The sequence below is a fragment of the Ictalurus punctatus genome, chromosome 10, assembly GCF_001660625.3.
Source record: "Ictalurus punctatus breed USDA103 chromosome 10, Coco_2.0, whole genome shotgun sequence".
NCBI lineage: Eukaryota > Metazoa > Chordata > Actinopteri > Siluriformes > Ictaluridae > Ictalurus > Ictalurus punctatus.
In genome coordinates, this window is record NC_030425.2 from 27,219,028 (window position 1) to 27,233,196 (window position 14,169).

The following is a 14,169-nucleotide window of genomic DNA, read 5'->3' on the forward strand; positions in this document are numbered from 1 at the left end:
TGCTCAGGACAAACAAGGGACTCATGAACAACCATCACAAAACATAAAAGCAGTCGTTGATCATCCAGATAACGACACACGGGATTAAGAATCGAGCGTGTGTAAACTTTTGAACTGGTTCATTTGTGTAAATTCAGTTATTGTTGTGTCTTGTGGACTTTAAGTAAACGTCAGGGCGTTCAGGGCAGCACTAAATAAACACAATGCAGTTTCTATGATCCTTATTATTATTATTATTATTATTATTATTTAAAATGAATAACAGATTCGACACAGCGTATGTAAACTTATGACCTCAACTGTATATAAATATAATATTATGTAGATGTATTACGGCAGCAGTGTGTATATTGGAGCAGTTGACTCGGATGTTCGGGCTGTATGAAAACCTGCTGTGGCTTACAACCGAGTACATTCTCTCAAGAATCTGTCCTTAATGAAATCTTCACCCGAGACTGCTGCGTATAGAAAATGTCTCTTGAAATATGGATGAAGTCTGTCTATAGCACTGACCTACATTCTGCCGTCAGCGTCTCGCAGTAGAAAGATGCTCAGTAGAGAAGCGAAGATGCTGAAACTGCTGACTCTTATATCTCTCTCTCTCTCTCTCTCTCTCTCTCTCTCTGGTTACAGGTGAAACGCACATTATTTATAAACGGCATCTCGAAATACGCAGAGGAGGTCCAGATCAAACAGCACTTTGAGTAGGATTTCACTCTCTCTGTCTCTCAGCACATCTATAGAATGACCCGATGCATCATGGTGTCGATTCGGCTCTCTCGCAGCTCTTCTAACCGCTCGGACGTGACGTGCCTGCGGAAAACTACGTCCGTGTTTGAAATCGTGCAAAGCTGGCAGGAATAATCTCGCGCATATATATATATATATATATATATATATATATATATATATATATATATATATATATATATATATATATATATATATATATATATATATATATATATATATATAAAATACTTTTTTTTTAATAAATGACCCTACGGTGCGGTTTAGCGCCTCTGTCAAACGCGGTTAGTTCCCCGAGTCGTTCGGGCCGATTAGTCGAGCTGGTGTTTGAGTCGAACGCGCGTGTTCGGAGCGCTGCGATCGTACGCGCTCGTCTGATTCTGTGACGTCTCGGTTTTGCAGGCAAGCCTACGAGAACTGTGTCGTGCTGGAAGCGCGCATCTGCTACAACGTGGCCAAACTCATGGCTCTCAACGCCGAGAGGTACACACCTGCTTTTAATTCTACAGAGTCGGCAATCAATGGTAGCGTCTCAGACAGGGGTTCCTCATCTGATCCCATCTTGGGTAACATGATTGACCCCCTTACTTCTTTTTGGGGTTTTTTGTGGTAGGATGATGGGTAGCTACTGACTTGCTTGGTGATGCATTCACACACATTTCTTTATCATAAAGTGTGTTCATTCTATAGAGTTGAGTAGCAGTTTAAAAAAAAGATAAGATGACGAGGATGAAGCTGGCTTCTTCTTCACCGGCTTTTTCTTCTTTATTCTCTTTTTTTTTTTGTTTTTTTTTGTTTCCAATTTCTCCCTAATTCCGATTCCGTTATCTCTTCACTATGAAAAGGTCTCACAAATCTGACAACTCTGCGTAGAACTAAATATAACATACTTTCAACATGCTTGTGAAAAAATATTGTGAATATTTGAGACCGTTTGCGTATGAAAATAAGTAATGTATTATAATATTAAGATTATAAAAATGAAATCGCTGTAAATTAGATGATAAATGAGAGAATTAAAAAAATACGGTTAAATTTCTCATCCTGAGTATTCCTACAATACATTGCAATTATCTTCATATGAAATTGTCAGATTTTGGGGACGTTTTGAGAATGAGGAGATGATGGTTTAAGAAATTGTATGTGATTTTTTTTTTTTTTTAATTTTTTTTTTTATTTAAGTGCGCTTCATGGCACCATGTACACACGCGCGAGAGCAGCTGTTTAAGCTGCTGCTCGACCGGATGGAATGAAGACACCTGTATGATAAAGAAATGCCTGTGAATGCATCTCCAAACAATTCAGTAGCTTCAGTAGCTCCACTATTAATTGGGGTGGGCGTGGCTAACTTTTTAGAGTACCTCCCACTCCGGTATCGGCTGATGAATAGATATTTAAGGTGACTGTCTGTCTCAGAAGAAGACCCCCGTAAAAGTGTAGTACAAGTCAGAAGCAGAGAAAGGAGGGGGGGGATATTAATTATATCTAAAATGTATTTTGATCATTTAATATTTTTCTTGTGGATTTTATTCAATTTATTTGAAACGTGTGACACAAAATGAAATCCATATTTGTTGAACTCATTTAAAATGAGATTTTGGTTATGTATCTGGTGTGTGTGTGGGTTGGGTTTTATTTATTTATTTATTTATTTATTTATTTATTTATTTATTCTGTGTAGTTTCTATATCCAGATACAAAGCTAGAGAATCAAAACAAGTTGCAACATCTGTATGCAAAAATAAGTACACAAGATTAAGTAGATACAGCAAGATATAAATACGTTTGTAAAATCTGGGAATGACTGACTTACAGGAAAACAAATATATTTACATGTATATAATCTTTTGCTAGGATTCGTTTTAATGCTTTAATGTTTTTATGATCTATCTATCTATCTATCTATCTATCGGATTATAATATTGTTCTTTTGGGAAAAGAAAAGCAAGAGTGTCTTGTATTTATCTGATTTACGAGACAGAAGGAACTGATGAACACACAGCCCAAGTGCTAAGCCAGGAGAAGCGATGTCTTGCCAAGGGCTTATTGATTTGTGTGTGTGTGTGTGTGTGTGTGTGTGTGTGTGTGAGTGTGTTCTAAATGAGCTGGGCCTGCTGATGCACTAATTCTGACTGACTAATCCATGAGAACATCAACAGAGCTCTCTGGTGGCCTTTATGTATTGTGTGTGTGTGTGTGTGTGTGTGTGTGTGCAGGAAGAAGACTGAGCGTAGTAAGAAGTTCTTCACAGATTTGCAGGCAAAGGAACACATGCCCACCATGATCAACCCCAAACCCTGCGGCCACTTGTGCTGTTGTGCCATTACAGGCTGTGAAGAGGTGAAGACCGCTCTCTCTCTCTCTCTCTCTCTCTCTCTCTCTCTCTCTCTCTCTCTCTCTCTCTCTCTCTCACACTCACATTTTTACATCCTGACATGTTCACCGAAAATCTACACGAGTCAAAGAAAGGGAGGGGAAAAAATATTGGTTTATTGTAACACACTGCATACTTATTAATCCTCTTACACTCTACATAAACACTGATCGCGTTGTAACACACCGCAAACACGCTAATAACACTAACGCACTACATAAACACCAATAACAATGTACACACACACACTAGTAGCGTTGTGACACAATGTATACATACTACTAGCTTTGTAATGCACTACACACACTAACTGCATTGTAACACACTGACGACATAACTACGCGGCGCTCTGCGTGCGCGCTAACGACGACGCGTGCGCGCTAACGATGACGCGTGCGCGCTAACGACGACGTGGCGCTCTGCGTACGCGCTAACGACACATGCTGTGCGGTATTGTAAAGACTATTGACACGTCTCTTACAGGAGGAAGCAGTGAGCTACTACACGAAGCTGGAAGCGAAACTTAAGGAGGAGTACCGGAAGGAGAAGGAGAAGGTCAACACCAAACCTCTGGGCATGGCTTTCGTCACCTTCCAAAATGAGGCCATGACTGCAATGTGAGTGACCGTAGCATGCGTCAGTGTTGTTTCTCCCCAACCGTCCTTCAGACGCCCGGGTCTAATGAATTTATCGACGTCCAAGATTGAAATGTTGATCAGCAGTGTGAACTTTCTCTCCGTAGAATCCTGAAGGACTTTAACGCGTGTCAGTGTCAGGGCTGTGTGTGTCACCAGGAGCCACGTTCTTCTCAGTTCAGCGAGAGTCTTCACATCTATAACTGGAGCGTGACCTACGCTCCCGACCCCCAGAATGTGCGCTGGTGAGCCCTGTAGCCACTTCACACACTCTTCACACAGGCGTCCAAAACACCGGGGTGATTTTCCGAGGCGGTGCAAGGAAGTGCCTGGAGCACCAAGACTGCTCTTATTGTCCTACAAGATTGATGATGAAATAAAACATTCGTTTTCTTATTGAATGATATGATACTTACTTTTAATCACTCGCCGTACGTTTTACTTATTAATAAGAATTTACACCCATCGTCCTGTTCAAAAGTTTACACACACACACACACCCCCCCCCGGCTCTCAATGTGTCGTATCGCCGTCGTCTCGAGCGTCGTTGAACGTTTGCGCCGTTTGTAATACTCGTGTACGAGTCCCTCGGTGTGAAAAGATGGATCTCGGCAGCATATAGCCGCCGTTGGAAAGGGCTCAAATATGCAGGAGACGCCGGAGGAGTAAAGAATGTGCAGGACCTGGAGGATTCTTCTGAAGAACAGTGGGCAGGTTATCTGCTCAGGACAAACGAGGGCCTCATGAAGAACTCTCGCAAAACATAATGTCGTTGATCATCCAGGTAACGACACACGGGATTAAGAATCGAGCGTGTGTAAACTTTTGAACTGGTTCGTTTGTGTAAATTCAGTTATCATCGTGTCTTGTGGACTATATGTAAACATCTGTTATTTACAATTAGCTTATTCAAGGCCGGACTAAATAAACAATGCAGTTTAGATGATGATGATGATGATGATGAATTACTTTTGCATATGGGTAGGTTTTTAGCATCGCAGCGTTAACAGTCTTCGCTGGAATCATTGCTGTTCTGGCGGAGAACCAGTCCTACCTCTGCTGTGTTGTTTTACAGTGTTTTCTGAGCATCCTTTCGGTTTCTGCAGGGAGCATTTGTCTCTGGGAGGCGTTTCGTGGTGGATCCGCTGCTTAATCATTAACTGCATCCTCTTCCTATTGCTCTTCTTCCTCACAACCCCGGCCATCATCATTTCCACCATGGACAAGTTTAACGTTACCAAGCCAGTGGAGTATCTCAATGTAAGCCTCTACCTAACCTTCATTTTATTGAAAATATATATATATATTATATTATATTATATTATATTATATTATATAACAAAACCTGTCAAGTTTTTGCATCAGTTGTTGATTTTGCTCAGTGACAAAATGGCAACATACAGTATATGAACTGTATATAAGGTGTCGAGTCCCTTTCCTCAAAACCACATTTTTGGCTTCACTGCAAAAATAAATTTAAAAAAAATTAACATTCTATAAATTCGCCCATATTCAAGGTTATGTTCACTTGCTATGAGGTTATTACAAATGAAATCTCAAATTAGTCAGCCTGTTTTTAGCAGCTTTTACTCATTTCACACTTAAAATTTTCTTAGTCCATTCTTTCTGGGTGGGAAAAATGACGTCGGCCCAGAGAAATAATCCTTTTTTTAATTTTTTTTTATTTAAAGCTTGAAATTAGTACAAATGTCTAGGCTTAATAATTATATATTTGTTCTGTGATCTTATAATGGTTATAATAATAATAATAATAATTATTATTATTATTATTATTAATAATAATAATAATAATAATTATTATTATTATTATTATTATTATTATTATTAATAATAATATAATAATTTTTTAAATTATTATTATTATTATTATTATTAATAATAATATAATAATTTTTTAAATTATTATTATTATTATTATTATTATTATTATTAAAGCTATAATATCCAGTGACCTTCTGTCACTTAGGTTTTAGTGACCGGAGACATGGCGCCCAACGTGTGGTCCTATTTCTGAATAGTTAGAGTGCTTAACATGCCGACGTTTGGCCGAACACCAGCTGTGATGTGAATTGTGCACTCATCAACCGCTCATAAATGGCTGAACTCTTCTTAACTGTGAATTTTTATTTATTTACTTATTTATTTATTTATTTATTTATTTATTTATTTTCTCCTATTCGATTTTTAAAGAAACTGTAGTGGATGACCAGCATGAAGTCCACATGATGTGTTCTTTTAATTTGTGTTTTGATGAAACTGAATGGTAATTAAAAGCATGACTCTGCATCGCATGACTCTCTATCTATCTATCTATCTATCTATCTATCTATCTATCTATTTGTAGCTCACCTTACATAAGACAGTGGTTGGCAGGAAATCGGTGTAATGCGAGAGATGGAGGCGAACGCCTCAGAATTAAAACAGTGACTCATCTTGAGCAAGGGTTTATCTGTTAACTATCACTCCGCTGTCTTTCCTTTTCTTTCAGAATCCCATCATCACCCAGTTTTTCCCCACTCTCCTGCTGTGGGCTTTCTCTGCTCTCCTCCCCACCATCGTCTACTACTCAGCATTTTTCGAGGCCCACTGGACCCGGTATGCACACTTCCACACTCCACTAATGCAAAGAGAGGTGTTGGATATCTCCGTAATAAATAAATAAATAAAATCTGCAGTGGTGTGAATTCTGATACGCTAGTCACCATGGACGCTAAGCTTGTTGTCATGGTATTATATGCGCATGTCATGGTTTTCAGAGATCGTCTTGATTGGGAATGACTCCGGCATCGAGAGGCTGTTTGTAGGTGTTTCGTTGGAGTCTTCTTCACATTTTATATATCTAAAATGTTATACTTGCTATGCTAGCATTATTTGCAGTGTAATGCAATTCGCATAGACGAGATTTTTCACCCAAGACACGTCGAGACTATATTTTTAGTTTAAGTTCATGCTTAAAATTGTCTCGTTCTATGGTGAGAATCTTGCTTATTCCAAACCTAAAAATAAGCAATAATTATTTGCCAATAGAAGAAACTTATTTCAAGCTTGAAATTGGTCAAATGTTAGAAATATTAGTAATATATTAAATATTCTAATATTTGTTTTATTGTAACCATTTAACGAGAACTGTCGGGGGTGGGGGGGGGATCATCTGTAATTAGTGAAGATGTCAATTTTTGCAATGTACCGAAGTACAGTTGTATTCCGACTCTGTATGACTAATATATACACACAGTGACGAGATTTCAAGACAACGTTGCGTGAGTTCACGATGTCTTTCGGCAATAAGCGTCGCAAGGTTACACGAGACTCCACAGCCGCACGTCCAGATTTCAGCAAAGGGTTTTTACAGTCTAATGACGAAGACTTGGCTGATGCGCAGAATGCTCGGTTCACAGGAATCAATGAGATTGTACCAATTCTGCGATTACTCGGTCGCAAATTCTAGATGGTCTCGAAGTACGACATTTTACATCGATTGTGTAGTAAAGCATGCGACTCCTTCTTAAAAATAAAATAAATAAATAAATATGGGATTAATTTGACGTGATGGATTGCAATCACTTTGGAATTACCTCGAGGTAACGAGGCACAGTCACGAACGTGGTTCCGTTACGTTGAAGTAACAAACTAGTGCGATTTACTTTTGAATTCGAAACGGATATTTTTACCTCGAAATAATAAGGGGGCCATTAGTTTTTCCCACATAGGGTGATGGGTGTTTTTTGTATTTCGTTTGAAGCTCAAAAACTTTTTAGTATGAGAGATGCACAGAAACAGAAGAAATCCACAGCACTGCAGAAATGACTTAGTTTTTATGTTGCCGAGTACCATTACTTTTCTTTTAACAATAAAGTAACAGTTACGTTGCTTTCGCACGGAAACGAAATCGGGGCGTTTCTACTTTTAACCTGAGTGAAAAATTTTGAAGCTGTACTTCGACTTTTTTTTAATATTTAAATGCACTTTTATTGAGTAAACAATTCAGCACGCTTCGACGGGGATTAAATGAGGACGTTTAGTGCAGAAGATACTTTTATATAAAAAATTTTTTTTTTTTTTTTTTAAATGTGCTCCTTTGTATGCGTGTGTTTTAGGTCGGGAGAAAACCGGACCACCATGCATAAATGCTACACGTTTCTCATCTTCATGGTCCTTTTGCTGCCATCTCTGGGCCTCAGCAGGTAAAGCTGGCTTTCTTTTTCTTTCTCTCTCTCTCTCCCTCAGAAAGCAGACATTTTGAAGATTACACGCTAATCACTGGGATCTGCGAATCCACTCGTGTATACGCAAACGCTGAGAAGGTTGTATCGCTCGAGTAACCCCGTCGGTTGATTATGGAAACGCCTTGAGCGGTGGGGTTTGTAACTAAATAGACAGGTTTTTATTAAAGGGCGTTTTAAAATGGTCCTCAAATATAATTTCAGTTAATGTAGTCATTCGTTAAATCCCGTCCGGTCCGTGAGGCCTTATTATTTCCTTACTTTCTAGTTACTTCAGTAAATCAGTCCGGGCTAAAATTAGCGAGCGTTAGGATCCTTAAAGAGCTCGACCTCAGAAAGGCTCACCAAATGACTTCTGACACCAAATGACACTAAATCAAGTCTTAACTTTAACTTTCAGGTTATGATTTTTATTTTAATTTTTTTATTTTTTACTTGGATTTGATTTTACATTGATTTAACATGTAGTTGCGGCGATGTAATACAGCTGGTACGTTTATTCTGGATTTTTTTTTTTTAAATTTATTTATTTTGAAAGGATCATGTGGTTTCCATCAATGTGGAACATTCCAGAAAATAAATTTTGGCTTTACTGTCCACAGTCTGGATGTGTTTTTCCGCTGGCTGTTCGACACACAGTTCCTAGCCTTTGCCGCGGTCCGATTTGAGTAAGTAAAATGATTTGTAGCATTTCCGTATACACACAACGCTCATTTGAATGTCAGTTTTGTGTTGTTGTTGTTGTTGTTGTTGTTGTTGTTGTTGTTTACATTTGTTGGAAACAACTTTTGGTTTAAATCTTTTCGATACTTTTGTCTTTTATTTATTCATTTACATATGATTCATTTACGTATGATTCATTTACTAATTTGCTTCTCTTTAAATCCACTTTTAGACTGTGATATTACAAAGGTCTTTCCAGATTATTACTTGCTACACTTTTTTTTTGATACTTTTATATAAAGATGTATCTGTTATACGTACATCACATGGCAAATGTTTGTAACCGCCTTGTTTTTTGGGTTTTTTTTTTTTTTAATGGACTAAAGGGAAATTCCATACTCCTAGAATATTAAATGTATTTTTTATTTTTTTAAATATGTTTCATCATTGTTCAATAAACCTGTAAATAGTGTAATTGTCGGCAAACTGCAGTGGTAAAAGAGGGAAAAATCAATTTTAAAAAAATAAATAAAAAAAATTTATTAAGTTTCCTGTACCACAGCACCCCCAAGTGTTATCTTTTTGCATTTAGTCCTAAGGGTATGCAAATTTTGTACACTACACTGTGTATACCTTTCTTGTATTCGTTCTTTAGGCGTTCAGGATGATGATAAAATAATAAAAGATTATAATTCAGGTGTGCAGCAAAACATTCATATTTCCATGTCCTGTGCTGCAGGTGCGTCTTCCTCCCTGATAACGGAGCGTTTTTTGTGAACTACGTGATCGCGTCTGCGTTCATCGGGAACGCGATGGATCTGCTTCGCATTCCGGGTCTTCTTATGTACATGATCCGTCTGTGCCTGGCTCGATCTGCTGCTGAGAGACGCAATGTCAAACGGGTATCTCACACACACACACACACACACACACACACACACACACACACACACACCACGAAACATTTTTTTTGCAGAGTGACTAACTACATCTTTCTCTCTCTCTCTCTCTCTCTCTCTCTCTAAGTCTCTCACATTTTTCCGATTCGATAACAATGGGGTTATAAACTTTTGCCCACAACCATGTATACACATTTAAATATGTCCGAACACAAAGAATGAAGCAATACAGAGACTAAAAGATTATAAAAATGAAGTGTGTGTGTGTGTGTGTGTGTGTGTGTGTGTACGACCTTGCAGCACCAGGCCTATGAGTTTCAGTTCGGTGCAGCCTACGCCTGGATGATGTGCGTCTTCACTGTCGTCATGACGTACAGCATCACCTGCCCAATCATCGTGCCGTTTGGTGAGTCTGCCCCGCCCCCAAACACTGCAGTCCATTCACAAAAAAAACCGAGGGAATGAGAGGAGGGAATTAAAGTGGTCCATTTAAAATGGAAAGAATGGAAGTGAGATAAAGGAAAGAACTAGTGTGTTCTCTCTCTCTCTCTCTCTCTCTCTCTCTCTCTCTCTCTCTCTCTCTCTCTCTCTCTCTCTCTCTCTCTCACTGTGTGTGTGTGTGTGTGTGTGTGGGAGAAGGACAAAAAGGTGGAAGAAAAGGTGTTGAATGAATGAATGAATGAATAATGGATATTGTTGCATGTTTGGAGGACGCCACCTGTTGGTGAGATGCTGTATGTGTGAATATAAGCACCTGGAATCGAATCGTTCACGCATGCGTCTGTGTGTCTGTCTGTAAATGTAGTCTGTCTATGGTAAATATTTATTCACAGGAACCAGGAGATGGTGACAGAAAGGCACCCCCCCCCCTCCCCCTCCCCCCTACAGCATGATGCTTTCTCACCACACACACACACACACACACACACACACACACACACACACACACACACACCCCTCTCCTGTTAGCAGTATGACTCATCAGGTTGTTGCGGATTTAGCTCTGCATTAAAACAGGACGCAGCAGGTTGTGCGTTGAAACGGTGATGACGACAGCGTTGAGCAGACCTCACGCCGCCACATGACACCACCGTTGGGCTGCTAATCACAAGTTTCACTGCACTGTAGAGCGCGATAGTTTGCACGCCTTTTGAAACAGGAAATTAGATTTTCGTTTTGAATTAATTTGATCGTGTAGATGTTCCTGTGTTATTATCACAAGCGACAAAATAGTCAAATAGCTTTAGACATGTTAAGATCTTAATAATGGGGCGGAGTGCGGGAACGAGCAGCTTTCGGTTCCCCTCAGTTCCGAGAATGCCGTCTTGCTGGAAAGCCCAGACACTGGAGACTCCTTCAATAAGTGTCTCCTGACTTCATCGTATCGACAAAGCCAGCCAGACATCCATTTTCCATACCGCTTATCCTACACAGGGTTGCGGGGAGCCTGGAGCCTATCACAGGGACTTGGGGGGGGGGGGGGGCACGGCACACCCTGGTCGGGGTGCCAACCCATCACAGGGCACAATCGCACACACATTCATACACTACGGGAAATTTGGAAATCCCGATCAGCCTACCATGCATGTCTTTGGACTGGGGGAGGAAACCGGAGCACCCGGAGGAAACCCCCGAAGCACGGGGAGAACATGCAGACTCCGTGCACACAGGGCGGAGTTGGGATTCGAACCTGACCCCTGGCCGCGGAAGTGTGACGCAAACGTGTTCTCCGCTAAGCCACCGTACCCCCGATGATAAATTTATTGTTACTATAGAAACAATAACGTATTAGAATGAACGCATATTAACCCGTGCTTATGTCTAGACATATCTGATGGTCAGTAATTCTGTGTGTGTGTGTGTGTGTGTGTGTGTGTGTGTGTGTGTTTGACCGCAGGCCTGATGTACATGCTGCTAAAGCATCTAGTGGATCGCTATAACATGTACTACGCCTACCTGCCCTCCAAACTCGACAAGAAGATCCACTCCGGAGCCGTCAATCAGGTGGTGGCCGCGCCCATCCTCTGTCTCTTCTGGCTACTGTTCTTCTCAACTGTACGCACAGGTGAGGAGCCGTGTGTGTGTGTGTGGTTGTAGCACGAGTGTCTGTACGTGTATGGTTTTTTTATAGGTCAGTACAAACAATTTCCCTCTGGACAGGTTTCGTGACGCCGACGTCCATGTTCACGTTTGTGGTGCTCATCATCACCATCGTGGTTTGTCTGTCGCACGTCTGCTTCGGCCACTTCAAGTATCTCAGTGCTCACAACTACAAGGTACTAGTTACGCCACTAAAGGTACGCCCTCGCTGGCCCTAGAGTAGAGCGGCTAGCGCTGATGGAGTGCACGTACTCATCCCCAGTGTGTGTGTCTGTCTATCTATCTATCTATCTCTCTCTCTCTCTCTCTCTCTCTCTCTCTCTCTCTCTCTCTCTCTCTCTCCTTTATTTTCTTCTTTTTTGTCCCCCCCCCGCTCTCAGATTGACGCTAAGGACACCGAGGTGGACGGCATGGAGAACGGACGTCCGGCGCGCTCCTCACCCTCCAACAAGTCTCCGGCAAGTCCCCCGTCCTCCCTGCTCATTTCTTTAACCCTTACGATCCATTGGTGTCATAATGACCCGTTTTTTTTGGTTTGTTTGTTTTTTACAATTCTCTAATAATTAAGACAAAAAGCTATAGATTTTAAAACGTATGTAAACGGCTGTAACATCATGAGTGACGACATGGTTCAACGGGACGTCCACTTGCTGGCCACTTTATTAGGAACAGCTGTAGAGCCAATCATGCAGCTGCAGCGCAATGCATAAAATCATGCAGATACAGGTCAAGAGCTTCAGCTAATGTTCCCTGTGACAAACTTTCAAGGCGGGCAAGGAGGCGGCGGGAACCGGCTGAAAATAAACACAAGTTTAATAATGGACAGAATGTAAACATAAAACACAAACATAACACACAGTGCACAAGCATGCCTCCGTCTCTCTCTCTCTCTCTCTCTCTCTCTCTCTCAGCCACACCTTTATCTCTCTCTCTCTCTCAGCCACTCCTTTATTTCTCTCGCTCTCTCAGCCACGCCTTTATTTCTCTCGCGCGCTCTCTCTCTCTCTCTCTCGCTCTCTCAGCCACTCCTTTATTTCTCTCTCTCTCGCTCTCTCTCTCTCGCTCGCTCTCTCAGCCACTCCTTTATTTGTCTCTCTCTCTCTCTCTCTCTCTCTCTCTCTCTCTCTCTCTCTCTCTCTCTCTCTCTCAGCCACTCCTTCATTTCTCTCGCCCACTGATTAGCCAAATCATTACCAGGTGTGTGTTGTCACAGCCTGGCCACTCCCTACTCCTCGTCATACTCACATCAAACATCAAAACAGTGGACAAAGTGTGATCTCTGTGACCTTAATTGTGGCATGGTCGTTGGTGCCAGATTGGCTGATTTTGAGTATTTCAGATACTGCTGATCTCCTGGGATTTCCACACACGACAGTCTCTAGAGTTTCCTCAGAACATTAACTGAAGCTCTCGACCTGTAACTGCCTGATTTTATGCATTGTGCTGCTGCCACGTGATTGGCTGATTTTTAGATAGCTGTATAAATGTGCATGTGTACTGGTGTTCCTAATGAAGTGGACGGTGAGTGTATGTTAAGTAGTCCGTGGTGGAAAGTGCTTCTTTACTTTGTTTAAAAAATAAATAAATAAATAATAAATAAATAATAATAATAATAATAATAATAATAATAATAATAATAATAAAAAAGCAAACCCAATTACCACCCTTGACCCGTTGTCCATTAATCTCACTCTTCATACAAGTGGGGAAGAAATAATGAATCGCATGAAATATCTGTTTGAATACAAATGAAATATTAATGATGTAATATGTTGAGGAGTTGAAAACCCTAACCCCTCCCCTAACCTCAACATTTGTAACTTGGATATAAATCGAGTCATGTAGATTGTTATAAATGTCTGACCAAACAAAGTCCTAAATTCAGTTAAAATTATTTACTTGAGTACAGTTAAATGTCGACATTATTATTATTATTATTATTATTATTATTTATATATATATAAGACTCGACGCCGAAATTCCTGCTTCACTGCTTCAGCGAAAGGGTGTAAAAAATTTTAGCAGTGCAGAGATTACAAACTGCAGTTTTGTCGTCATTCCACACAAGAGACATCTTAACATTCAGGACAAAATCGGTGTTTTCCCGCCCCCTTTTGATTGACAGGATTGATTGACAGGCCCTGATCATCGGATGTTTCTAAACTATACCAATTATTGGCCGATACGTCAGTGCAGCTATTATTATTATTATTATTATTATTATTATTATTATTATTATTATTATTATTATTATATAATTTATAGTCCAATATTTTGAGAGTAATGGTGAAGTTGCTCAGTAGTATAAAAGTACTGAAGTTTAAATATTGTTGCTCGTGGTTAATAACCCTCATGCGAACTGCTAAATAGTTGATTAGCCAGCTAATAAACAAGCTAGAGTAGCACTTCTTGACTGTGATACAGTAACATGTCCAAAACCATTTTTTTGTTGTTTTTTAAATCTAATTCAAACTTTAACCCTATCTAAATGCTAGCATGTAGGA

The 14,169-nt window shown here is 40.1% G+C and overlaps 1 protein-coding gene across 6 annotated transcripts in view; it reads left to right on the plus strand.

Moving 5' to 3' along the window:
• LOC108271057 (CSC1-like protein 2) overlaps positions 1 to 14,169 on the plus strand; it is a 59,499-nt gene that overhangs the window by 40,234 nt on the left and 5,096 nt on the right. For all 6 annotated transcript variants that reach the window (XM_053683381.1, XM_017478273.3, XM_053683380.1 and 3 more), the window contains 14 exons: positions 634 to 704; positions 1,153 to 1,233; positions 2,967 to 3,090; positions 3,608 to 3,741; positions 3,867 to 4,004; positions 4,866 to 5,019; positions 6,269 to 6,375; positions 7,878 to 7,964; positions 8,606 to 8,671; positions 9,406 to 9,568; positions 9,866 to 9,971; positions 11,463 to 11,630; positions 11,726 to 11,841; positions 12,046 to 12,123. In XM_053683381.1, the coding sequence (XP_053539356.1) occupies positions 634 to 704; positions 1,153 to 1,233; positions 2,967 to 3,090; positions 3,608 to 3,741; positions 3,867 to 4,004; positions 4,866 to 5,019; positions 6,269 to 6,375; positions 7,878 to 7,964; positions 8,606 to 8,671; positions 9,406 to 9,568; positions 9,866 to 9,971; positions 11,463 to 11,630; positions 11,726 to 11,841; positions 12,046 to 12,123 (1,593 nt within the window). The remainder of the gene's footprint in view (positions 1 to 633; positions 705 to 1,152; positions 1,234 to 2,966; positions 3,091 to 3,607; positions 3,742 to 3,866; positions 4,005 to 4,865; positions 5,020 to 6,268; positions 6,376 to 7,877; positions 7,965 to 8,605; positions 8,672 to 9,405; positions 9,569 to 9,865; positions 9,972 to 11,462; positions 11,631 to 11,725; positions 11,842 to 12,045; positions 12,124 to 14,169) is intronic.